Raw genomic sequence first — 27,499 nt, forward strand, 5'->3', positions numbered from 1 at the left:
CTGGTTCTGCCGCACTTACGGGATGGAAGTGAGAAGACCTTGGCCACGGAAGCAGTCCGTTACGAAGGCCACGCGCACGGGACGAAACCCAACCCAAGCTCAGGTTCGCCACCCACTGCCCTGCACGAACGGCAGACGAGGACCTGGAAAACGCGCACGAGCCTTCTGTGCACGCGCGTGCAGCGCCGGAGGCGGGGCTGCAGTGGGCGGAGCCAGCGGCACAGCGGAGCGAGGCACCCTAGAGAAGAACGGCGCGTGCGCTCCGTTGTGGGCGGGGCCATGGGCGGGACCTGGCCGTCACGCGAAGCCCCGCCCCCTGGGCCGTCGTCTAGCTCCGGGAGGCGGCAACCGCTCCTTGTCAGCCCTTCTCGGTTGTAGGGGCCAGCTGCGCCCTCGGTTCTCTGGTGACCATGGGGGACCCCAGCAAGCAGGACATCCTCACCATCTTCAAGCGCCTCCGCTCGGTGCCCACCAACAAGGTAACGGCCGCCGGGCGCGCTCAGGTTTGGTTGGCATCCCTGCCGGACCCCGCGGGCCGCCCCTGCGGCGCCAGTGGCCGCGGCAGTGGGAGGAGGAGCCGGTTTGGGCTGTGACACGTCGCACTTGCGGCCGCTGGGCCTCTCCTGGGTCCGGACCGCTCGCCGCCCCCCAGTCTCAACAAGGAAGGGGCGGGGAGGGTCGCACACAGGGACTCGGGCGGGGCGGCGGCCAGGGTCCTGGGGGCGGGAGGCGAAAGCACCTGGGGGGTCCTGGGGGCCGGGGGCAGACACTTGTGGGTTCCGGAAGCCGGGCCAGGGCGGGGGCGGCTTTGGGGGTGGCCGAGTGGACACTGTCGAGTTCCTGAGAGAGCTGGGGCCGAGATCGGGGACCCCGAGAGAGCTGAGAAGGATACCCGGGGTCCCTACGAGTGAGGGCGACACCGCAGGCCACCTGTGACCCAGCTGGGAAGCACGCAGCGGGTCAGAACTCCAGCTGGTAGCGCTGGGCGTTTGGAAAACTCAGCTCGCTCCCTTCCCCACTCGTGAACTCATCTCTAAAGTTCTCCCGGGGGCGCCTGCGGGAGCCTGCCTGGTTCCCTCTGTCCTTTGATGGCAGCGTCAGTGTCTCTGATAAAGCTGCCAAGTGGTCTGTGCAGTGGCTTCCAGCTCTTTTCTCTTGCTAAGAAAGCCCACACAGACCCTTTCTCTTTCTTCCCCTTGGGTCTCTTTGGAGATTGGGGGTTTCCTTTTTTTGCCATATCCAGAGGCTCTCCCCCGCCCCCGTGACTTTTACAACTTTTCAAAACTGGCTGGAGATGTGATGACACATCGGGCTAAAGTGACACCCTCCGCTGAGGATCACAGGTCGGCGTGGAACCTGGAGAGTGCAAAGGGCTGTCGCGTCAGTGTGGACTCTCCCCTCCCTTCCTGTGACAGTTCTGTCTGTTCCCCGTGGTCGCCTCCAAAGTGAACAGCTGTTAAGGAGCATGGTCACAGGAGCCATGACGTGATGGCAGAGAAAGTTCCTGAGTTTTACAGAATTTAGGTGTCTTTGTTTTAAGTCTTGATGGGGGAGGGGAGCGCATCATTTTGCAGCCTACAGCCTTTTGCAGAAAGGGAGCCCTTTATTGGAAGTGATGTCTGATGGAGGTAGGAAAGTCAGGAGGAGAAGGGCTCCAGGAATCCTCCAGGGCTGATTTCTGTGCTAGTTTCTTGATTTTCAGGTTTAGATTGACCCGTTTATAAAGAGTGGTTCCTGTAACTTGAATTCTTCAAAGGGAAGGTGCCCTTTTCAAATAAGAAGTCAGTGCCTTTCTACCAAGAGACACTTTGAGGGACACGTGTGGCTTGCTTATAAATTGTTATCAGGACCCTGCTACTTTCTGTGTCACCTTGGGCAGGTTACTTGACGACTTTGTACCTTGTTTTCCTCATCTGAAAATGGGACATGAGCAGGATCTGACTCAGAGGGTTATTGTGAGGATTAAATATTTGAGAAAATCAAGGAAAAGCAATTAGAGCAGTACCACCGTATACTAGTCTTCAATACACATCAGCTCTTTTTTGTTATTGTTATTTTTATTATGAATAACACACCTGTGGAACATTTTATATGCTGTAATGGGATTAATAAAAGCATTGAGCAAAAATATTTTCTGGTAATGTTCCACACTACATTTTTTTGTGTGTGTTACATTTCTTGATTACATTTTCTTACATTTTATGGTTACATTTCTTACATTTTTTGGTGTGTGTTACATTTTTTGATTAAGACTTTTTATTCGATCATTAGTAAGAAACCATTACCTAAACAAAGATGAAAACTAGTTTTAGAGATGTGGAAGAGTTGTAGGACACGAAGCATTTTCAAAATGGGGTTCTGAAAAGGAGCTGTAAGGTACACGAGACAGGAAAGGTAGGTAAAGAAAAACAAGGCGGTTTACTTTCAGAATGTGGTGTCCAATTGCTTCCTCTCGTGTATGATGACCATTTACTCTGGACCAAAGGTTTTAACTCTTAAGGGTCAGCTTTCTAGTTTGTAAAATCCCACCTTGAAGCTATACTGTTCCTTAGTTTTATATTGATTCCTTAAGTTATTCATTCAACAAATATCCATTGAGCACCTGTGGTGTGCTGGGCACCGTGCCAAGCATTGAGGGTACACTGATGTACCCTGAATAAAGAGACAGGCTCCGGCCTTCTCGGAGTACACAGTCCGGTGGGTGAAGGATGAAGGCTGCTGGCTGTGTGAGAGGCAGTGTGATGATGGATGAAGAGGGGGCCGGGGCGCAGACTGCCTTGGGTCCGGTCCCCGTGATACCCCTTCTTAGCTGTGATACTTAATTTCAGAATTCCTTAGTTTTCTCTAAAATGGGGGTCAAAACTGCACTTCCTGATTGGCATGAAAATGCAGGGCCCTTGTTTGAAAAGTATTAAGAATTTCAAGATGAGACAGGAGAACGTGAAGCAGTCATGGGCCCTTCTGAGTACGGGGCCCAGATCACACACACCCAGGAAGCGGGCCCCGATGGGGACGACAACCGTACCTTCTTATAGGGTTGTTCTGAAGATTTGATTGGCCAACGACAGTGCCTGACAGGGAGTAAACAGTCAATATTAGCTTCTTTCTATAGCAATTATTATTCTCATCATTAGGCAAAACAAATTGTTAGTCAAAACTGTTTTTCGTCACCATAATAATTAATACTCTGCTTAGAAAAGCATGTCTCAACTTGGGTTTGGGATTTTGTATGAAAACAAAGAGCAGTCCCACTCTCAGCGCAGTGTCCTGCGAGCAGGAGAATCAAGGCGGTGTGTGAGAGCCAGGCTTGGATTTCTAACTGCTTCCCGACCTCAGATCTCACAGGTCCCAGTCTCCACGCCTCCAAACTGCCCCACTACCTGTGTGTGCCTTTAATGTCACTTTGTGCCAGGCTCCGTGCTTGGCTCAGGTGAACAAGATGGACAGGGCCCCGCCTTCAGGGAGCTACACTCTAGCAATTCCTCCTCTCAGTGGGTCAGGAGGACGCTGTGCCTCCACGTTCGACTCCCCACTGCTCTCTTGTGCAGCCAGCCTTGCAGCCACCTCAGGGGTGGTGCTCCGGCTTGCTGCCCTGGGCCGTGCACACCCAATCTCTGCTGTCACCTTGTCCACAGGGCCATTTCCTGCACAGGCTATTGCCACTTGCTGTCCTTTTAGACTCTCTTCTTGAGGTCCCGAGTGCCTCCAGGACCCTGTCTAGAAAAATGGATACATCCTGTCCTTGCTTACTAAGATTCAACCTTGTAACTAATTGTCCTACTCTCTAGACTGCTAGTCTGTGGGCTCCATGCAGCCGACTCTTCCTGACCCACCTTCTTACACGTGCTTTGTGTGCTCCAGGTACATACTTGATTGTACAAACATACACAACTCTTAGTTGAGTAAGTGAGGGATCACAATGGCCTCTCACAGAGGGACGGCACCTTTGGCAGAGTCCCACGTAAGTGGATTCCTTGCTCTGATGGCTGTGATCACAGGGGGTCTGAATTTCTGTGTCCTTCCTCCCACTGCACAGTGAGCTCTTCAAAGGCCAGCATGTGCCTTGGCAGGGGGTAGGGGCTCAGCACGTATTTGTGGAGTCAGCGACGCCATCTACTTCTTAATATCTGAGCGCCTGCCAGTAACACTGAAATGAATGGCTGGCACCTTTCATGTCAATTGTCACTCCCTCCCCACGATTCCTGCATGCTCATTGTGGGCCTACGATGGTGAGGGGCTTTGGGAAACCCACTCATGTTTTCTCTTTCGTATTGTCTTCAAAAGTCCAGAAGCCAGGTCTTTCTTGATGATTATAGTGGGGACAATGTTCACATAGGTTGCTGTGCCTATGAAGCGTATATAAAATATGGGAGCTTTTTTCCTGGAAAAAAAATTAAAAGCAATTCTCCAATTAGTGGAATTTTTACAGTCCTGTTTTTCTGGCTTTAATTAATTACGAGTGAATTTCCATGACAAGCACTGTGTATTTTAGAGTACTTTTATAATCCTGTTATCAGATGAAGAATATTTGACCTCAGTCAGTGTTGAGGAAAGGAGGCTCGGGGTCTCTCTGTGCTGAGGTTGCAGTTGTCTGCAAGCTGGAGTTGCCACTCTCAGGCTCACTCGCGTGGTGGCCGGCCGGCCCCGCCCGGCACTGGCCTCAGAGCCTCTCCACTGGGCTGCCCGAGTGTCCTTAAGACATGGCAGCTGGCTTCCCCCAGAGCTAGTGAGCCAGGGGAGAGAGAGCAACAGAGAGAAAGGAAGCCACAGCATCTTTTGTAACCTAATTGGGAAGTGGTATATGGCGTTCCTGCCATATCATGGTCACACGGATCACCCTGAAAAAGTGAGCGTGGAATTCCACAAGGGTGTGAATGCCAGGAGGTGAGGATTATTGGGGGCACCTGGGAGTCTGGCCAGACCCCTCTCCTCCTCTGGGTGAGGAGCGAAGTATCCATCCGTGCCCTGCCATCTGCTCTAGAGCCACTGTCCAAGGGACAGTAAGGCCTTGAGCATTCTGAGCAGGGGCATCCATGACTAGTGTTCCTCTGCGTGACTGGTAGGAACCGCGTTGATCTTCAAGGAAAGGTGATGTTAGACGTGATACACAGACCTGAGTCCTCGTCACCACGCATAGTGTGTTGTAATAGACAGTGTTAGATACAGCGGTACAGTGTAATACTGCAGTGTTATAATAGATACGTAATGCGTAATACTAACGTACTACATAACTAATGGGTTGTATTGATATAACTATATTAGCATATAATTATACATACACTAATAAAATGAATTGAAATTTGAGGTTTTTAAAATCTGGGTGAGATAGTTTCTAACAACCAGTTTAAATTGTAAAGGTTAAGCAGCTTTCCAGCTAAATCCTGTACTGTATCCTATGGGATGGCTCATTTGGCTAATAGAAAGTAATAAATAACAGAATTTAACATCTTCTTTCAGGTGTGTTTTGATTGCGGTGCCAAAAACCCCAGCTGGGCCAGCATAACCTATGGGGTGTTTCTTTGCATCGACTGCTCAGGCTCCCACCGGTCACTTGGTGTCCACTTGAGCTTTATTCGGTAAGTAAGTCTGTCCTCGTTGGGCAGTGGGAGGGGTCACATTGTCCCATGGGACTCTTTCCCCTTTTTCCTTTATGTTTCCTTTGACATCAAGTAGATGAGAGGTTGATTATGAGTTAAAGAGATTTAAGTTCTTACATAATTAAGTAAACTGGGAAAATGTGTTCTTTTCTATCCAGTTACTGGCATATAGAGCTCTGTGTCAGAGACCTGAGGCCGGGGTGGTGAAGACAGTCAGAATGGAGGTTTGGAGACAGTATTTCCTTTCCCTTTATTATCTTGTAATAACGACAAAGGCGCCCTGCTGGGACACTCATGGTAGGAGGGGCGTCAGGTGCTGTGGGTCTGTCCTCCACCCCGACAGGTGGAGAGCCAGGTCCTCAGACCAGGGTTTCACTTCTGGCATAACCCTCCGGCCCTGGCCCGCACCACACGAACACCACAAAGCCCGAGTGACGATTTTTGTATGAATTTTAGTGAAGTCTTGGGCTGCATTATCTCCTTCTGGCAAGTTCCTCTCCTCCACTCTGACACTAGTAGTGCCCAGGCCGGCCTTTGTGTGCATCAGAGAAAGACGCCCCTCTGGACACACACAGCCCCAAGTCCAGGGGGAGGTAAAAGAAATTGAAATAATAACAAAAGGATCCCAGCCAGACTCGGGCTTGGAAGCCAAGCAGGGCTTGCATGTCAGCAGCCATGGGCCTTGGCCAGGGCGCCACCGAACGGCCATGTTAGATCCCTGTCCCCTATTTCCCTGCTACTACTTCTCCCAGGGAAGGAGCCAGCTAGGCAGGAAGGCTATTTGGAAAGTGGCGAGCAATTTTATTTTATATTATGACTTAAGGAATTTTATTTTATATTACTGTAAAGAGCATTTGTTCCTGGAAGATAAAAGTCTTGTAATTCATGATGAGATATTTTGTGTGACAGCACAAAAACTAAGTAGTAACGATCGCAACATAATTTCTTTTTTAATATATTAACTTAAAGAGAACTTTCCTAAGTTCTTTTTTCAGAAATTTTTAAAGGCCTGATGTGCTAAATATTTATAGCCATATAACTCCATAGGTAATTATCTAGAAAAGGGAATTCTTGTGTGTGTTCTTATTGGTTTTAGAGCATCAGTTTCTTCTTTTCTTTTTTCTTAGATGCTGGTCCCAGAATATTTTGAATACACTACCCTGTCCTTGTCTCTTTTTTAAATATTGAGGGGTTTACTTGCCAGGGCGAGTTTATTTTTAATGTAGCCCCCCCTTCCCGCCCTCCCCATTCCCCCACTAATGGTTGCCAGTTAACACGATGACTTACTCTGCCCAGAGCCCACGAGCCCACAAAGGCTGGACTCCAGGCAACACATTATTGGTTGTCTTCCTTTCTCTTTGATGTGTTCTTTCCCTCTTCCTCTCTGCCAAGCCCCGCCCTTAATAATCTCGCCCTCCCTTTTCCTCACCACTAAAGCACACAGCCAGCTTAAACTATTCCAGGAAGTGAGGTGGTTTTCTGACATGTTCCCCAGTTGAGGGAAGGCCTGACCTACAGCCTGGTGAGGCTGGACAGCAGGGTCTGTTTGGGCCGTTGCAGGTTTAATCACCAGCCTTTGAAATGTCAGATAAATATAACTATGAATCACAGTGCTTATCAATGATTCAAATCAACTGCTAAAAAAAGCACTGTTTAAAGAGCGGCAGCCTAGGATTTGGGCAAGAGAAAGTCAAGGATAAGGGTATTCAGTATCTTTTGTTTTAAGAGGTGGGGAGCTTCTCTTTGAACATTTTTTACTGATGAAAAAAATATTACAAACACTAGCTCACTGGGAAAAACATCCAAGCAGTCCCAAAGTATATAAAGTAACAAGTGAAAGCCCTCATCTGGAATCCCTTTTCCCCTCTTCTTCCTCTGCCCCTGCGAGCCACACACACACGCGTACATGTACACACACAAACGTACATGCACACACATGTACACACATGTACACATGCACGTACACACGCACATGTACATGCACACACACACATGCACGCACACAGGTACACATTCACACACACATGCACATGAGTGCACACACATGGTCCCATTTCCCAGACATGATCATGTTAGTCTGGCATGGTGGAACATGTATTTAAAAGGGGTGTTTTTTGTTTGGGGGAGGGGTTTGAGTAGAATTTTAAGTCAACAATTTTGCAAAGGAAAAAATTTACAAACTGTGACTTTTGCCAAGCAAAAAGGGCAAGGCAGGTTAGGCATCTAGGGAAATGGCAGACTGCCTTAGGGGCTGACTGCAGAGTGGACCTAACCAGATGGGGCCCTGCCCCCCATGTTCCCCATGCCCCGCCCCCCGCCCGCCAGGACTCAGACGTCTTCACTCCAGTACCAGTGAGAGCCTGTCTCACGGCGCTGCCCTTCCTCTGGCTCTGTTCGTTCTCAAGTTCACTGCTAAGTATGTCTTAGGAGCTTATGAAAGGTGAATGGGATCCAGTCCCTGCATTGATCTTGTTGGGCTGGGGGTAGGGACAGGCTTAGACACAACCTGAATAAGAAGAAAGACTGTGGAGTGTGGCACAGAGATGGAAACAAAATGCTGCGTGCAAGTCTAGTCGGAAAAGTAGCCATCGTTTAAAGGAGGAGGTAGCATTTGCAGTGAACCTCGAGGGCTTGCTGAGCTTTCGGTAATGGACACGGGCAGGGAAAGGGAGGCCAGCCCTCAGACGTGAAGAAAAGGCGTAGAGGTGCGTGTGCAGCAGTGAAGTGTTTAGTGGCTACTTTTTATACATCGGAAAATGAGGAGAAATCGGGTTCAAAGGGGACGATTTGTGAGACGTTGTGGAGGGTCTTGACTGCCAGGCTGGGAGCTTCTACTCCCCTCCTGAGGCCCCTGCGGGGTGTTCCTGGGCCTTGAAGGCTGACATGGTCCTGGGCACAGCAGGCGCCCCACCGAGACGGAGGAGGGGCCGCTGGGTAGGCGGTAGGAGCCGAGACTGCAGCCCGGCCGCTGTGGGTCTGAATCCCAGTCATCCCTTATGAGCTCTGGGTGTGTTCCTTACCTCTCGGCGTCTCAGTTTCCTGCCCTTGAAAGTGGGGACGAGAAGACTAGTATAGTATAGGGTGTTGGGAGGAGTGAGCGAATGGAGCCCCCTGAAGCCTGGCACGCGGCGAGCCGCCAGCGCATGCTGACAGTGGAACCACCTGGGCGCCTGCTCAGTGCACCTTTGGATGAGGTTAGCGTGGAAAGGTGACATCTCACGTGACCTTAGGTTAAGCAGTCAAGCCAGTTCTACACCAATGGCTTCCTGGAAGCGGCACTTGGACTTGTCTCGGAGTAAGTCACGAGGAATTGTGGTGTGGTTTATGCCGTTACTGGTTCCTGATTTCAGGATTATCCTGTCGTGTTTATGTGGTGAGTCCTGATTTCATAAGGTTCTGAAATCCAGATGCTCTGCTTACAAAGAAATACTGACTTTGGCAGCCACGAGGGAAGCAAATTCGTGCCATTTTTCAGGAGGCTGTGTCTTGACTCGTGTAAGGATTACAGAGATTGTGGGAAACCTGTTTTCTCGTTTACCTGGTTGGTTAACAGGAGCTGTGTGTTCAAGTGACACCAATTCTTTAATTTTTCTGACTTTCGCGGCTTTGCTTTTTCCTTAGCACTCAGAGATTCTTACCTTTCCCCATCTCTTAATCTAAATTAAAGATAAGAAATAACCGACATTGAGTCACCTCCTCATGTGGAATTAGGCACTGATGAGTAATTCAGGTTTCTTGTTAAGGTTGGCTGTTGTCAGAGTCCATTAGCATCAAAGCCTTCTGTTTGGAAATTCCGGGTGTATCAGATAGAACCCCTGTCAGCTCATTTCTAGAACAATTAGGCATTTTTAAACCTTCATTTCTAAGAAATATACAGAGAAATGTTTGGCTTTATTTTTTTAAAGATAGTTTAGGACCAAAAGTTGTAAGGCAGATTAGCAAGTCTGAGTACTTGTAGTATCAATTTTAGGGCATACTTTAGGTCAGGTACCTAGTATGTGCCTGTGCTTGAGTATGAGAAAAATATGGGACGTGTGTGTCCTCTGGAGCTGGCTGCTTATGACACAATGTGACAGGGTTACCATGATGATGATGATGGTGAGGATTTTAGCAGATGGTGTTTACCACGAGCCAAGCACTTTTCAGACAGCAGCTTATTTAATTTCTACAAAAATGAAATAGATAATACTGTAATTATCTCCACTTTACAGATGAGGAGAGTAAGGCACAGAGAGGTTAAGTAACTTCCCTAAGGTCATGAAGCTAGTAAGGGCAGAGCTGACATCTGCACTCTCTCAGTCTGGGTCCAGAGACTGTGCTGTTCACCCTATGGGGGGTAGGTGCCAGGGGGGGACAGCCTCTGACTCCATGTGCCATCTGCAGGGCAGTCACGAAAATGTGGTGACTAAGCAAAGTCTTCCAGAGAAAGGATTTCAGAACAAGATACACACTTTAATCACCTTGCTTGGTAATCAAATAAATTCTGAAAGATTTTCTTTTGTCTTTGGTAAATATGTTTCTTATAAAATACGGTTTAATTTTTATATATCACCATGAAGTGGATTTGTCATATGTATATGTAATAATAATATTAGTATTATTATTAATCTTAAGGTAGCTAGGGGCTTCCAAATAACATCCCAACATGCATGAAGGTTAAATGATACAAAAAGGCATAGAAATTAGTAAATGGAAGGGCAGCATGAAAGGAAATTTTGGGTGGACCTGAAGCCTCTTTTCTTTCTACCCTGACCGTTTTGTAAAGGTATTCTACCTGCACCCATTTTCAAGTCCACATTCCTTCACAGTTAGTGGGCGGCAAGCTACTGTGGGGTAGCCTTGCTTTTTGCTCGTATCTATGGATTCAACATAAAGACTTCTAACATCGTTGCTCTGTCATACCTTGCTTTACACTGATCAATCACCTGGTGAATTTTTATTGTTGGGAAATACACTTACTGCCTTTACCTTGCTTGATGGGATCTTAGGTTGCAGGTAAGTAGAGCATAGGTGTGGTGGGGTAGGAGGCACTGGCCCCTTTCACTTCAAGAGCAGGAAATCCTGAGTTTTCCTTCGTCCCTCGTGGTGTTGGTTGGGCAGGTCCCTTCCACTTGCTGGTAAAAGGATGAGCATCCTCAGGCTCCTACTGGGGTCAAACTGGACAAAGGGACAGCTGACCTGAAAAAACCCAAGCAGGATATCTATGTGAGTAGAGACACATTACCACATTTTAGATCGTAACCCGCTGACGATGTGAGGCCAAGAGTTAGAGTTGTTCCTGCAGCCCCAGGAAGCTTGTCATGTCCCTGTTCCCTGGAAGAGAAGGCTGGCTGGAGTCAGTGCAGCAGAAGTGCGCTGGCCTGCGTGGCCGGTCTGTGGTCAGGCGTGGCGGGGAGCAGGCAGTCGGGGCCAGCAAAGCCTCGGCTTCTAGGCAGGACTAAAGGGGCCAGGAGCTGCTTGTACCAAGCGTCGTGCACCGTGAAGTCCCAGCGTCACTGTGAACATAAACGGAGAATTCCTCAGGATCCTAAAGATCAAGGAAATCTTGTTCTCAAAAGTTGAGTGGATTGATTCTGGGGAAGAAACGTATTAATATTTAAAAATGTTCTTTCCCTTTAGATCTACGGAGTTGGATTCGAACTGGTCTTGGTTTCAGCTGCGATGCATGCAAGTTGGTGGAAATGCTAACGCAGTAAGTTCGTCTCATACTTGTTTTCCTTCTGTGTAAATATGTGTTCCACTGGTGAAGAAGCTCAGGATTGGCAGCGTTTGGGAGGCCCTGTGGGATAACAGCAAAACGTGAGGGGCTTCGCAGCTGCACATTCTGGTTGACTTGTTTATCCCCAAATCTATTAAACACCTAATACACAGGAAGCTTTGGGCTAGGTGCTGGGATATGCGACAAACAAGACAAATGAGGCCCCCTCTCTCATAAGCAGGGACAGACATTAAATAAGTAAATAAAAGAAAGTCACAGGTCGTGATTGTGCTTTAAAGAAAAGTAAACCAGGAAGCGATGATGTAGAAGAACTGGAAGGCTTCTTTATGACAATACAGTTTTTAATATGTGAGGGTGACTGTTGTGCTAGAATGGAATAAATGCTGATAGCCCCTTACATCTGAATTTTACTTAATTTATTAAATCTACAAATAAAAAAATCTGGTCTCCAAATCTTCAAATATAGTATATAAATATCATTAACGTATAAACTTAGTAATTTCTGTGCAAAAATAATCAATTAAGTGGTCACTTAATTTATAATTTTAAAAGAGCAGATTTCTTTAACCCTGCTTACAAACCTAACTAAGGATCCTCAAACATTTTAAACTTCATTTGCAAATTCAATATATCCAATTTCTCAAACACTGAACTGGCAAAATCACCCAAAGCACTGATACCCTATATATAATGCCAAATGGTACAGGCCGAGTAAATAGAATTCCCTTAGGCATGCCATTAAACATTCAAAGTATAAGAAATCAAATTTGAATGCATTTCAAATAAAAATTATATCTAGCATCAACTAGATATTTAAAATTAAAATTATAAATCTAAAATAGTAATTTTCAAAATACAGATTCCCTTGGATCAGTGTTTCTCAACCTTTATTCATTATTGTTCCCAAAGCAGAAAAATTAACTTTAAATTTGATTATTTCACATTTAAATTGGATTTAACTTTTCCCTAGTGAGAGAAATTAAATACTAAGGAATATGATTTTGTCATGTAAGGGTGAGCTTTGGAGGACCACAAACCACAAAGTGAAAAAATACCTAAGATTTTTTTTTTAACTTTCCAAGAAACAATTTTTACCCCATTAAGAAAGCATACCTTAACTTATTAGAAACCTGTCCCCATTATCGTGATGTCCACAAGCTTGTTCCAAAACTTAACGCTATGGGTGTGACTTGATCTGCCCTTATTTCTAAGCCTTCCCAAGGTTGCGAGTCTGTTCACCCCTCCAGAGAGCAGCTTTCTCATCTCCAGCCAGCGGAGGTGGCAGAGGTGGGGGGATGGAGTGGGGAGGGTCAGGTCAGTGGTCATTCGTTCAAGCACTGGAGTAGGAGCCAACCTGCTTGGGTTTGAGTGCCTGCTCTGCCCCTGCTTACTGTGTGACACTGGGCAAGTTGTGGAACCTCTCTGGGCTTCAGTTTCTCCATCTGTAAAGTGACTGATCGTATTGCTATGAGAATGTAATGGGACGGTGCCCAAAGAACCTAGAGCAGAATCTGGTACGTGTGAGTGCTCAAAACTATTGTTAATCAAATTGGGTTAATGAAAGGATTACTTGTACGGTTTGTATAATACCTGTTTTAATTAAGATATGAATTCTATGCTTCATGTCTCTACATGGACCCTCAGAAGGTGGTTGAAAACAGTTTTCCCTAATTGTGTAAACATTTGTCACCTTGCCTGTGCTGTTTTTCTCTTACTGAAGAAATAGTGACCAAGAAGGCGAGGGTTAGTGTAGCTCGTAACCAATTTGCCAGAAATTTCAATTCAGTGGAATCCTAATTGAAATGGATTTCTCATGGATTAAAAGTAGTCCAGGCAGGGTTTGGACAAACTACAAACATTTTAAGTAATAAACTATCAACAACAAACTACCAGCATCACAGGAGAACCCCTGGGTCTCATCAGTCTCGGCCTGGGTGAGCGAATTTCTGTGAAAATGAGAAATGACAGAGCTTTGAGGTAGATGACATGCTTTTGATTGACATTTAAATATGGTACTGGGAGATGTGGAAGAAACTGTGACTACTATAGAAATTGATGAAGAAATGTATAAAGAGGTATATAAATCAACAATACAGAATATTCCAGGGCTCTTTGTCCTGGCAGATGGTGCTGTACTGTTTGCCCCTCCTTTGAGAGTTGGCTGAAACAAAGAATTTATCTTGTATGGAAAATAGGAGGCTTTGTATGATTGCCTCTTTAAATGTAGAAGATATTCAAAAGAGAAACCAGAGTAAAATTTGATATTAAGAAATGACCAAGGGTTCTTCCACTCTTGAAACAAGTTGATTTACAGGTAACTCGCAAATTCTTAGCATAAATGACATTTTTATTTTCCTCCAACCCTTCCAATAAATCTGGTCACCAGGATGCAGCACTCTTTCTTTCAGGAGTTGATTTGCTCCATTGTTTTTTCTGACAATTTCTGATTTTAAAAAAATTTAAAAAATTTTTTTATTAGTTTCAGGTGTACAAAACAATGTAATAGACATTTACACCCCTCACAGTGGTATTCTTTTTTTTTTTAAGGAGGGCGCAGCTCACAGTGGCCCATGCAGGGATCGAACCGGCAACCTTGGTGCTACCAGCACCACACTCTAACCAACTGAGCTAACGGGCCACCCCAATTTTTTTTAATTTAAATTAAATTTGATGTTTTTAAAAAAATTATTTTAATGCAGAAAAAAAAAAAAACGTAGTCCTGAGTGGAAAGCATCCCCCCCAAGTAGAGTGACACAAATGGTTTAATGGAGAAGTGAGGGGCCAGTTATTTCATTTTGTGATTCAACTCTCGTGCCCAGTTTTACCAAAATATTCATGTTACCATCTGTGGAGGGTATTCCCTTTTACAAGGAAAATTTTATTTTAAAAATTTTCATGGTTTACATTAATTTGGTTTTCACTAGTATTTTCAAAAAATCCTTCATAACATGAAGTCACATTTTTGGTCACCATGCTAGATTTAATGCAGTATTGCTAGTAATCTGGGTACTCTCCTCTGTAGTCCTCCTTCTTCCATCAACACGGGTGTGACACCAGCGACACCAATGCCAAGTACAACAGCCGTGCGGCCCAGCTCTACAAGGAGAGAATCAAGTGGCTGGCCTCCCAGGCGACGCGGAAGCACGGCACTGACGTAAGCACAGCGGTTGGATGGGTCGTCTCCTTCAGACGGACATTCGTTTCAGCAGGAAAAGTGGTTTTTATCCCAGACAGTAAAACCTTCTAGCTGGATTCTCTTACAAGGGAACCACCAGCTGGTTCTCACCGTTGATGGTGGTTCTGTGCTTTGGGGGGGGGGGGTAAGGGGGGGTGCTCTGAACACTGGTGGAGCGAATGCTGAAACCCCAGTCCCAGGGGAAATCCAGGGTCAGGTGTCTCACTTCTGGCCACGTTTTCGTCCACTGATCAAAGCATAACCTTCCCTTACGTGTGTTGCTGTTTAAAGACACCTTATTTAACACATATTGTTGACGCTACATTGAACTCGTCCAGCAGCACTATAACTCATGTCTGAGTGAGACTGTATTTTCTCTGTGAGGCACATGGCAGCCTCACGTGCTTACGGACGCCAGGTCCCACTCAGCACTATGCTTTGGGGCCATTTTTGAACAATAAAATCACTGACAAAAAGCACAAAAACGTGAAAACATGTCACTAAATAGACCACGAAAAGGACACTTGTTGACAGTGTGAGCTGAAACCAGGCAGAGTGTCGCCCTCTTCAGCCTCAGCTGGGAACAGGCACCTCGGGCAGAGGCTGTGCTTCTCTGCGCATGTCCGTGAGAGACCGCAGGAGCGCCCTGAGAATGATTTCAGGGTTACAAGTACATTTGGCGAGGACGTGAATTCGCGGATATGGAATCCACAACAAGGGAGACTGACTGTACTTTGGAACCTGCCCTATTTATAGCAGAAGCCTTTGATCTTTCCTTTTCCGAAATGGCTTGCGACATCCTCAAGGTTTGGAAGCAGAAGTTGAGAATTGATACATGACTGAAATGTGCTCAGGGCCTCCGTATAGGCCTGTTACTGATTTTTACTAATGGGAAAGTCCCTGTCGTTAGCAAATAGGTCTCTAGAAAGGGAGTGACGGGTAGGAACTAAAACCCTTTAAAGCCAGGGAAATGCTAAGCGCCACTTCATGTCTTTGTTCCAGCTGTGGCTTGACAGCTGTGCAGCTCCAGGTCTGTCCCCTACACCAAAGGAGGAAGATTTCTTTGCCACCCATACTTCTGCTGAGGTACGTATTATGCTTTACGGAATTTCACAGTGTGCTTCATCTGACAGTTATAAAGGGAAGATATTTAGAATGTTTCAGGCTAAACTGCTGTAACAAACAACCCTGAAATACGGTCACTTAACCAAGATAGAAACGAGTTTCCCATCAGAAGTAGGCTGCCCAGGGCTGGCCGAGGGATTTCTTGTGTTGTTTGCAAATGAGGCTTTCATCTCAGGGTCCAAAGTGGCTGCTCCAGGGCGTGACCTTTCCCAGCAATGGGGGACAGACGTCCAGGAAAGCAAGTGCACGTCCTTTTACAGAAAAAAATCTAGAGGGCGTAACCATTACCTCTACTCAGACCCTATTGGCTGAAATTTAGTCACACGGCCCATACCCAGCTGCCAGGGAAGCTGAGAAATCACTATAATCTGGACCAGTCCGGCTCAGAGCTTTGGAGCTGACAAAGAATGAAGGCAGTACTTTATAAACCCCAATTTTAATAGGGGTTTGAATCTCGTTGCCCCTGGTTAGCTGTGTACATAGAACATATCTCAAGGCTGTTATGAGAATGAAATGAGTTAAAAGGAATTATTACCTAGCACAGAATACGCTTTCCATAAATGCTATAAGTATCATTATCTTCTCTGTGGTCCGATGGCAGCAGTAACAACAGCCCACGGTCCTTCTGTGGGTTTTCTCCAAGTCGTTTAGATCAGAGAACATTGGCTTCAAAGCCTGAAACACTCGCTATGTCCTGGTCCTCTCAGGACATGTGCTGACCTCTGGCTGCGAGCCTCCTGTTCTGTTGGCTGCCCTGCCTCCTCCCAGTCCCACTGGGGAGGGGACCCCCCTTTGCCAAACTGCTGCTCAATCCAGTCTTTAAATAATTTCCAAGTAAAAATTGTATGAAGTTGTATAAATTCCCACACCTTGAGATTTTTTACTATTATAATTTGCACATACGTGTTACTGATGCAGTCCATCGTTACCAGAAGTAGTTATCAAGAAAGTAGTTGCCAGAAGTAGTTAACAGAAAAAAACAGATAAGGTGCTCTATTGTGATCTGTTACTATTGTTTACTATAGAACTAGATACAGAATAGCCATGACGAGTAGCTGAGAAACGTTAGGAATAGAAATAATGGGCTAAAAAGAGGAGAGATGAACAGTTTGGTGTGGATTCGAGTCAGAGATGTTAGTATGAATTCATGTTTATTTTAGTGTCTGTCTCTGTATACACACATGTGTTTCTGTATACACACATGCATACACGATGGAGAACTAATTCTCTGTATGTGTGTTTGCATGGGTTAGTGCTCATATATATGTATTGCTTAGCTTTGTCTACTGAAAGGGCCAGGGGACAGTGACAACCCAGGACAACAAACATACCCGGTACCCAGATCTTTCTTTCTAAATACCATTCTCCCGTAAAAGGAACCAGGACTGCCTTCGGAGAAACCGCAGACTCTGGGACTGAGGCTGCTGGAGCAGATGAGCCTGGAGTATCCTGTGGAGCTAGGAAGTGAGGAAGCGCTGGGGAGGGAGGGGCCTGCATGAGGCCATGTCCAAAGGACGCAGGAACCAACCTGAAAGAGGTCCCGGTAGTCAAAGCGGAAACAGTTTGAACAACGAAATAAATAATGACAGTATTGGATTGTAATCCAAAGAACAAAGTAAATCTCCAGGAGTCCATACGGATATAAATAGATGATTGAATAAATAAATGGGAGAAGGGACGGTCTTCCTTATAGGAAGTTCCAGGTCAGGTATATAGATACTTCCCCTTCAGGAAGTGGGGCATTGCTCCCCTCCCTGGAGTGCGGGCCAGACTTAGTGACTCGTTTTCTTCCACCAGAGGATGGGAGGGGAAAATGGTCACTTTACAGGGAAAAGACTGGCAGGTGTTTCCTGAGTCAAGTGCTCTGGTATCACCAGCATTCAGTCATGTTGACAAGAGGTGGTGAGAAGGGCACCTCACCTCTGTGGTTTTCTTCGCCCAAATTGAGTCTAATCATGAGAAAACATCAGGCAAACCCAAATGGGGGGGAGCATTCTACAAAATACCTGATCAGAAACCTTCAAAAGTTTCAAGGGAAGACTGAGAAAATGTCCCACACCAGAGGGGACTAACGAGACATGACAAATGCATTGTGGGATTCTGGCTTTGATCCTGATACAGAAAAGAGACGTTGGTGGAAAAATTGTTGAAATCCAAATAGAGTCTGGAGTTTAGCTAGTAAAGTACCAGTGGTAACTCTTAGTTTTGCCAGCCGTACCATGGGTATTTTAACATTAGAAGAAGCGGGGTGAAGAACATATGGAAACTCCATACTCTTTGCAACTTTTGTGTAAATCTGAAATTATTGCATAATAAAAATTTTATTTTTAAAAAAGGAAAAATAAAGAATTTGAGGATTGAGATAGAGACTTAAAAGTAGACATATTGAATATTATCCTTCCTTCCCAATAATCCACGTACTAAGAAGGTGACTATTTAAATTATTAGGTTTTTTTCCCCTGCTTTGATTTCTTTTTTTATGACTTCTTGTCTGGTATGCTAATGACTTTTGTCACCTTGCTTCAGGTGAGTAGCACAGAGTGGCCGTCAATACAACCAGAAGCATCGTCTTTAACACCAAGGAACGTGGAAACCACCCCAGCAAATAATGAAGGTAGTCTTTTGAAGTTCACATAAAGCTACCCTGGGTTCAATGACTTGCTATGAAACTATTAGAAAATAAGACCCTGTATTTAATAGGGAAAGATATCCATGATAGAAGATAAAGTGGGAAAAATAGATTATTGAACATGGAATATGATCTCATTTTTGTAAAAAAAAAAAAAACAGAAACAAAAATATACACCCACAGAAAACATTCTGGAAGGTACACACCACAATGGTTAATTGAAGAGTGAAATTACTGATGATTTTTTCTTTCAACTTGATACAGTTGGGGGTTTTTTTGGTACAGTTTTGAAGAGACTGAACTTTTATGATGACTATCTGTTTTATCAGAAAATATGATTGCAGTTTAAAAAACTGTTCTATAAATAGTTGATGTCTAATGGTTCATATTTGGTGACTTTATTATAGGATTATATTTGTTGTAAATAAATATATCAATGTCAATTGCTTACATTTTAAAAATCACTTATGTGACATGAATAACATGGATCAAGACATCAACTTTTTCTGTTTTAAAATTGAGCTTGTGTTGTTAGCCCAGTAAATGTACGTGTCAATTACCAACAGAAACGTAGCTTTGACAACTGACCAGTGAACTCCTGGAGGGCTGGCTCGTATAAGCTGAGCCTGGGACTCTCCAAGGAACTTAGTGTAACCGGAAGGACCAGTCACCAACTTTGAGACTGGGCGGTAGGACAGGAACTTCCCGGCAAGGGTTTTGGTGGAGGGTTGGAGAATAAATGGTATTTCTCAAGCGTGCTAGAAGAAGTGGTCACTCAGCTCTCTATGAAAGGAGTGAGGGAGTATGCTGTAAAGAAAAGATTTGGTCTCTTCCCTTGTAAATTACGGGTGCGAGTGTCCGAGATTCCATCAAAGAGCAGGTTTCAAGGTGCCTGTTTTTCATTTTACTGGTCTAAAAGTAGATCGATCAGTGAATTGAGGTAGGAACCGTCTGCATTCTGGGGAACAATGAATGGAGTTGGGAGAAATGTCTCGCATTTTAGAAAAAATAATAAAATAAAGCAGGATTCCTTCATTACTCTTTACACCAAACTAAATTCAGGTGGAGCAAAGATTTAAGTCTAAAACATTAAAATATGAGGGAACTAGAAGACACATGGGTACAGGTTTTTTATCATCCTGGGATGGGGAAGCCCTGCTATGCATAGTCAAGCCTCATGAAAGAAGAGCTTAGTAGGTCTGACTAGTAGAAATGTGCCATTTCTGGTCTGAAGAAGTGCCTTGAAGACAAATGATTAAACACTTGCAGTTCATATGTAGACAAAAAGCTTAGTTCCTTAATATGCAAAGAACTCTAACATGGCTGGTTTGTATGATTTGCACCTGTGATTTGTTTTCACATTTCATCTTTTATGCACATGACCCTAAATGCCTGTAAAGAAGACATTGACACGTCTCCAAGTGGCATTTAACTTTTAGATTTCTCAGATGTCCACTGCACTGCAGCCACACTGGCCCTTCGCTGCTTTCCTGTGTTTGCTTTCTGTTTGGCTCGGAGTGGGACTGTCACCCTGGTTGTCATGTGGCCACCCCATTATTGGAGTCTCAGCTCCAAGACCTCTCCTCAGAGAGGCCGTGTCCAGCCACAGAGCACCGCCAGCCGGCCAATGTATGTACACTGTCTTCCTCATAGCACAGCACACATCAGCTCTGGGAGCTGTCGTGTCCCTTAGCTTGCATGTCCACTGTGTGTACCTTCCACTGGGCTGTGAGCTCCTCAGGGAGAGGTTCTGTTATAAGATAAGGAATCTTCCTGAGCCATTGATCAGTCTGTCGTTATCCATAAGGAGAGAAGAGGAAATATAATTCCAACACTCTGCTGACTGACAGAGAAAAGCTGGGGTGTGTGCCTTCTGAAAGTGCAGGTGATCGTTTGAATATTATTACTGTTACAACTTATTAGCATAAAAGCCTTCTGGGACAGGAGGTTACAGGCCACAGGAGATCCACGTAACCTCTCCAGTCCAGGTGTTTCAGTTCATTTTACTAACAGAAAACTAAGGTACCTAAATGCAGAACAAGATTTTATTCTTGTAAATATTTTATTTTCTTTTTAATACATTTTATTGGGGAATATTGGGGGACAGTGTATTTCTACAGGGTCCATCAGCTCCAAGTCGTTGTCCTTCAATCCAGTTGTGGAGGGCACAGCTCAGCTCCAAGTCCAGTCACCATTTTCAATCTTTAGTTGCAGGGGGCACAGCCCACCACCCCATGCGGGAATTGAACCAGCAACTGTGTTGTTGAGAGCTCGCGCTCTAACCAACTGAGCCATCCGGCCGCCCCTCCAGAAGCTCAGCAGCAGCTCATTGTCTTCAGTCTAGTTGTGGAGGGCGCAGCTCACTGACCCATGTGGGAATCGAACCAGCAACCCCGTTGTTCAAAGCTCATGCTCTGACCAACTGAGCCATTCGGCCTATTCTTATAAATATTTTTTAATCTACATTCTTAGCTGAAGAGTTTCTCCTAAACGTTTTTATCATTTAGAATTCCATCTCCTTTTGCACCTGCGACAGCCCTTTCCTCTCTCTTCTCAGTCCAGAATTTTTCTTAAGCAGCTGTTAGTTAGGGAGACTTGTCTCAAGGCTTAACCCAGAATTTCATTTGTCAGCCCTGAGTAACAAGGTGCAGTCTTGACTAAGTTTCAGGGTTATACAAGAAAAAGGAGAGAACAAAAGAAATTTAACAACTGGAAAGGGAGGTCTGAAATACTCTGCTGTTTCTTCATGGCCCAAAGCGGTCCCTGGCCCATAGTAGGTGACAAATAAATGCATAGTCAGTTCTTTTTCTACAAAATATCATCGTTCTCACTCATCCTGCTGTGCCTATTTAAATGCCTTCCCTAGCGCTTACCTTTTAAATATTTATTAAAAAAACAAAACCGTTGAGTTTCTTCTGTTGAGCTAGCCATTTTTAAATAGCAGCTTTATTGACATATAATTCATACACTATAAAATTCACTGTTTTAATACAATTCACTGGTGGTTAGTACTTCACCAGATTGTGCCACCATCACCACGATCTAATTCCAGCGTCCCCAAAAGAAACCCCATACCCATCAATAATCACTCCCCATTCTCCCCTGCCCCCAGCCCCTGGCAACCACTAGTCTGCTTCCCGTCTCTATGGATTTATCTATTCTGGACAGTTCATATATAAGGAATCATACAATCTATGGCCTTTTGTGACTGGCTTCTTTCGCTTAGCGTAATCTTTTAAAGGTTCATCCATGTTGTAGCCTGTCAGTATTTCTTCTTTTTTTAATGGCCAGATAACATTTCATTACATAGATATAGTACATTTTATCTATTTTTAAAAGAACAAATAAAATTCATTAAAATAACAACATATTTTTAAAATAAAGACTTAAAAGAGCCATTAATTAGGATCAGGTTTTTTGTTTGTTTTTTAAGAATTTTGAAAATTCTTAAAAACTGAGCCATTTGGTGCCCCAGGATCCTTTTTCAGGTAAACTAGAAAACAGGGCAGATTTCCTGACAACTGAAAATTTAGGTTTCTATCATTGCTATAATTAGCATTAGAATCTCTAAATGTTAGTGTATGTTGGGTAGATAGTCCATATGTAGCAGGTAACTCAGAACAGTTTACTTTAAAACACCAGATCACAAGGTAGAATTCTGAATGATATTAATTAGGGAGATGACTAACACTTTTATTCTATAAAGCAACTGTATAACAAATACACTTCTATTTTAATGGACTTTGAAATCAAAATTCTTATAATGATAAAATAGAAAATGGAAAGACGATCATTGACAAAATTGCATAAGATATGTACTACTAAGCAAGTTGGATGTCTTACATATTCCAAGGATGTTTGATGAGTCTGTTTTCTGAATTAATATCGATATTTTTAACTTTCAGGACCAGCACAAGGACCGAGCGTGGAAGGTCTTAACGTACCAACAAAGGCTGCTTTAGGTAATGTGCATAAGACTCTTTATTCTGCTTTCGAGAGTGAGATCCATGAGGGAAAAATGGATTCTACCTCTCCTTAGACTTTATAGAGCAGTATGGCAACATGACCATTAATCTATAACCTGTTAATGAGACCTGATCACACGAACACGCCACTCTGATGAAGCCAGCTTGATGGAGACGTCATGCAGCAGCCCGTGCACCTGGCTGAGACAGCCGGGGAGGCTTTGGAGGTGCAGGGTCACGTTGCTCTGGTTTGTGTTCCCAACATAAGCAGAGGTCAGAGCAGCCACACAATTCCTATTTACTCAAGACCTGTTAGCATTCTCTTCTCTTTCTGATTTTATAATAGGTGAACTTAAATTTTTCATTATTAGGGAAGTAAAACCTGAAATTTGTGCCTATTATACTGCATTAATTGGGAAGCAACCGCTTTGGTGAAAAATAACTAAACTAGTCGAAATATTCTAGATATTTCCATCGCATATTAATAGACTTGTAGGAGTTTGGGAGCAGATTACAAACCTAAAAGAGTAGTGAAAAGAAAAATTTCCATGGATCTCTTTTTTATACTTGAAATGAAATGATGTTATCCTCTCATTAGAGCTAAAGATTTTAATCTTTTGTTGTTTGTGGTTTTATGCTACCTTTTCTTATTACAGCACATTCTCATCTTTGTAATAAAAAATTAAAATTTTATTCTTACTGGGTCTCTTAAACATAATTCTACAAACAGAATTTATAATCTCTGACTAAAATTTACCCAGGAAACAATTTTTTAGAAACTTCCTCTAAAAGCGTCATATATTTTTGTGCAATTTAGAAAATGTGGCTACTAAAACGATAGGATACTTTAATATTTGTTCTTGGTTAATATGATAAAATCTGTTTGTAAATCAAAGTGGAAAAGACATCACTGACTGTTTTCGTTGTATACATAACGCCTCACAAACTTTACATTTTGAAATAATTTGAAAGTTTTTGAAGAGTGGAGGTTAATAGGAGAGTGTATTCTAATATACTAAGAAGTGCTCCTGAAGAAAGCGACGAACAGGGACCGCTCAGGCCCTTTATCTCGGTTCCGTGTGCTGTCCAAAAATATGTTTTCTCCGAGTTTGGATGTTACATGGAAATGTTCAGTACTCATTTGATGAAGCTCCTTTCCTCCAAAATGCACTCATCCACTGTCACCTGATGACAAACTAATGTGGAAAATGTCTCTTAATAATATACAGTATGTTAGAATTTTTTAAAAAAATATACTAAAAATAGAAAAAGTATGTATTTCTATTGGTCTGACTTTAAACTTTGTATTTTTTGACAGAAGTTTCCTCTATCATAAAAAAGAAGCCAAATCAAGCTAAAAAAGGGGTGAGTATGATGTACAAAGTACCTGGCAATGCATCTCTAAAATAGCTTGCACACTCAAGAAAACCAGCTTTGTCGTTTTAGTTTTATTATTTTGAGCCATATTATAATAAATAATATGGCTTTGATAAAGAGTCTATGTTTTGTTCAATGAGGTGAATGTTACTCTTAGTGAGATTTTCTAGAATGAGTGTTTAACTTTTCTTCTGTCAATGACAAAATACTTAAAAATATCAGCAAAGGCGCTGTGGCAGTTTCTATCATATTTGTGTTTCTCTGAGCAATGCTCAGGTCTCGTGAGACCTGGAGGGCTGTCATCTGTTCAGCTTTCAGATACCATGATTCCTTTTAGAGCCCCTGCTGTGGAGGCAGGCAGCAGGTTTCGAATCCTGACGTCCTCATCACTTACTGCTGTGTGATCTTGGTCCAGTCGCTCAAGGTGCATGAGCTCCAGCTCCTCCTCTGTAAATGACAGAATAATATGCCCACTCCCTAGAGCTCCTGCCATTACGCGAACTGTTCTTGCAAAAGTCTTCAGACAGGTTGGGTAGAATATAATCTTACGTCTCTTCTAGCTTGGGGCCAAAAAAGGAAGTTTGGGAGCCCAGAAACTGACGAATACGTGCTTTAATGAAATTGAAAAACAAGCCCAAGCTGTGGATAAAATGAAGGCACAGGAAGACCTTCAGGCCAAGGCAGCGCCTAAGGAAGAATCGATGTAAGTTTAATTTAGGTAAAGTAATACATTCTTAGTGAATAAAACTATTAATTAAACAACGCCCAGATTTACTTTCCAAATGCCGTTTATTTTTGTGTGTGAAAACTAATGCAAGATTTAGTTTTATGAAACCTTACGTCTCATCATTGTGTGCGTTGGAAGGTTGAGGGCCTAGTGGTGAGGGAGAGCGGCACCAATTTCCTGTTGAAGTTGTGAGGGTGGGATTGGGGTGGTGTCCACGGGAAGGGAAAGACAGATGTGTCAGGAGGCATTTACACCTGGAAGAAGCTCAGCATCATTAGTCAGCAGGGAGATGCACCGTCAGCCCCCACTGCACTCCCCGGGATGGCCGTCCTCAAGAGGCCAGGCAAGAATAAGTGTTGGCGAAAATGTAGAGAAATCGGACCCCTCATCCACTGCTGGTGGCCATGTAACAAGTTAAACAGGGAGCCACCATACGACCCAGCAGTTCCACGCCTGAGAGAAATTCAAACATACGTCCACACGTTCACACAAAAGCTGTACGTGAGTGTTCATAGCAGCATTAATCCCTGTAGCCAAGAGGTGGAAACAGCCCAGGTCAAGTGATGAAAAGGATCCGTGCAATGGATGTTATTCAGCCATGAAAAGGAATAAAGTGCTAACAGGTGCTATAACAGGGATGAACCCTGAAAAGTTTGCTAAGTAAGAAGCCAGTCACAAAGACCACATGCTGTAGGACTCCAGGTATATGAAATGTCCAGTCCAAGTAAATCCATAGAGACAGGAAGCCAACCAGTGTTTGCCGGGGGCAGGGAGAATGGGGAGTGACTCCTAATGGGTCCAGGGTTTCTTTTTGGGGTGAAGAGAATGTTCTGGAATTAGATGGTGGTGGTAGTACAACTTCGTGAATATACGAAGCACCACTGAATTATATACTTTAAAAGCGTTCATTTTATGGTACATGACTGGTACCTCAATAATGAGAAAAGTGTTTATAATGTGAAGCCCCATTAGACTTGGTGACAAAATTCTGAATATATGATGGAGGGCTGTGGGTATTGTGGTCTCCAGAGGTTTTGAGCCTGAATCTTGAAGGGGTCTCAGAGGCAGACTTGGCTCAGAGGAGAGGCAGAAGGAAGACTTTAAGAGAACGAAGAGGGATTTAAGGTGTTTGTACTGCGGGGGGCCTGCCTGGTAAGGTGGGGCGCCCTGGAGCCAGGCCTCTGCTTTCACACCTTCTCTGAGACGCTGGTGTGTTTGGGAAATCGGGTTTGGTAGTGACATCCAGGGCGAAGAGAACGGGGAAGAAACTGGAAGCCAGGAGGCCAGTCAGGAGACTGGTTTTAAGTCTATCTAAGGCTCTTGAAAGCTTTTCATTTGTGTTGAAAACAGAAGAGAACTATGGGCATCTGGCAAGTGTACGAGAGCGGGTATAAAAGATCACAGCAGATGAGTCAACACGGAAGGAAAGGCAACGTGCATTTATTTTTATGTGTGTTTATTTTATTTACATGGCGTTTTCTCTTATGTTCATATGTATTTTATCAGTTTGAGCTTGAGTTACTGCAGACTGTGTAATGAAGAAAATAACCACACCTGTTTTATGAGGTTGTTTTGAGGATTAGCTTAGTTAATACTCATTAAAGTACATTAACCAGTGTGGTGCATACTAAGTGCTCAACCAAGGTGCTTTCTTACTATTCCTACTAACAGTTGGCCAAGCGGCATTTCAATGGTAAGCCCAGATCATTTGAAATTGGTAGTTATTTCTCGTTGTCATTGAATTCATAGAACATAGAGGGCAGCACTAAACCGCATTTAGGTTAGGTATGGTTTGAAATGATTTACGTAAAATTTATTTGGTGTTGTCTCATTTTAATTTCTCTGACGAAGCTACGTTTTTGACTCTGGGAAAGAGGAAGGGTTAAATCTGAGTGTTTGGACAGCTTCTCTCGGTATTTGGGAGTGGGCTCTGTCCAGATCGCTCACACATGAGCTTTTCCCAGAGAGTGTGTAAAATCCTAAGCCTCGTGAGAACAAAAGACACGGAACACAGAAAGCAAGAGCGCCTCCCCACAGCTCCGGTTATTAATACCAGAAGCAGTACCAGCCTTTAGTATGTCTTTCATTAGGACGGTTTAATGCACCATAAAAGCAAAGCTGCAGGTCATGGGATTTGTGACTTTGACTTGGGAACCCAATTTAACAACTGTCTTGGCCTGTTCAGAGCAGCCGCCCCACAGTGCCTGGGCCACAGCCTCCTCTCTGACCCCTCCCAGCTCAGTCTCCACAGACCAGGCCATGCCAGCTACGAGAGAGCTCCTGTTGTGTTCATCCTTAAGATGTGAGAGTGCGGTTCTTCTCCAAGTTGATTTTTTTAATGGCTGTAAATAAAGTTATTTCAATTTAGCAAATGCCAGGAACAGTGCTGTATCTTGTATCGCCAGACTGTGAAACTGCTGTCGGTGAAGCAGCCTGATCCTCACCTTCTGGCAGTCTCTCGGTCACGCCCAGAGGTGTCTGTGCACAGTGGGTAGGCAGAGCGGAAGAGACAGGGCTGCCGCCCAGAGCCACCCCCTTTCATGGTCAGAGTGTCTTCACGCCCTCCCTCGAGCTGGTACTGGGAAGGGCTCCAGCAGTTCTGAGAAACACGGAGTCCTGACTTCTTAATTCCATTAGCGCTTCCAGAGCCGTGTTACAGTAAGTCTGGAAGTTCAAGTGCGTGCTTTTAACGAGTGGCAGACCCAATCCCATGTCAGATGTCCTAAGAAGGAAAACGTTCCCACTCATTATCTTTCTAGTAGAGTTTTTTCATTCCTACCCGCTCGTATTCTCCAGAAGAATCTGTTGCTATAGTTCTGTCTGTTCATGATTTTAAAGAAATCTATTGTTTTCCTCCAAAAGTTATACTTGAAAGAGTATTATTTTTTTTTCTGAGTAATAAAATGGGTATATTGCCATAACCTGTTCTGTAGGAAGAGTAGTAAAGGGAACAAACTGTCAGATTAAAACAAAACAAAGAAATTCTGCTGGACTCATTAAGGAAGGAAACAGTAAAAGCAAGATTACTTTTTCTGAGTAAGAAATTCTGTTATCATTCCCTGTTCCTATACAGAAATGCATTTATATTGTTATGGAATTTATATAGTACTTTGCTTATGAGGAGTTCTTAACCTTTGACACAACTTTATAAAATGGATGATAGCTTAGAAATCCCGATAAGGTAG

At 44.0% G+C, this 27,499-nt stretch overlaps 2 protein-coding genes and 1 non-coding gene across 3 annotated transcripts in view; 2 read left to right on the forward strand and 1 right to left on the reverse strand.

The window, feature by feature from the left end:
* Positions 1-319: 319 nt before the first annotated feature.
* The window catches only part of ARFGAP3 (ADP ribosylation factor GTPase activating protein 3), a 46,669-nt gene continuing 19,489 nt past the window's right edge, over positions 320-27,499 (forward strand). Inside the window, exons 1-9 of the mRNA XM_033117516.1 lie at positions 320-479; positions 5,458-5,576; positions 11,217-11,289; positions 14,339-14,470; positions 15,494-15,577; positions 18,143-18,230; positions 22,151-22,207; positions 23,529-23,575; positions 24,148-24,290. Of these exons, the coding sequence (XP_032973407.1) occupies positions 411-479; positions 5,458-5,576; positions 11,217-11,289; positions 14,339-14,470; positions 15,494-15,577; positions 18,143-18,230; positions 22,151-22,207; positions 23,529-23,575; positions 24,148-24,290 (812 nt within the window). The 5' untranslated portion in view covers positions 320-410. The remainder of the gene's footprint in view (positions 480-5,457; positions 5,577-11,216; positions 11,290-14,338; positions 14,471-15,493; positions 15,578-18,142; positions 18,231-22,150; positions 22,208-23,528; positions 23,576-24,147; positions 24,291-27,499) is intronic.
* On the forward strand, positions 12,496-13,533 carry LOC117029288 (U6 snRNA-associated Sm-like protein LSm3). The gene is given in 3 exon segments (XM_033118461.1): positions 12,496-12,499; positions 13,182-13,290; positions 13,292-13,533. Coding segments are annotated over 3 exon segments (303 nt in total). The 3' UTR covers positions 13,482-13,533.
* Positions 13,881-13,954, reverse strand: TRNAT-GGU (transfer RNA threonine (anticodon GGU)). The gene has a single exon. It is a non-coding gene; the product is annotated as a tRNA-Thr (tRNA).

This window comes from Rhinolophus ferrumequinum, chromosome 10 (assembly GCF_004115265.2).
Source record: "Rhinolophus ferrumequinum isolate MPI-CBG mRhiFer1 chromosome 10, mRhiFer1_v1.p, whole genome shotgun sequence".
NCBI classification, from domain to species: Eukaryota; Metazoa; Chordata; class Mammalia; order Chiroptera; family Rhinolophidae; genus Rhinolophus; species Rhinolophus ferrumequinum.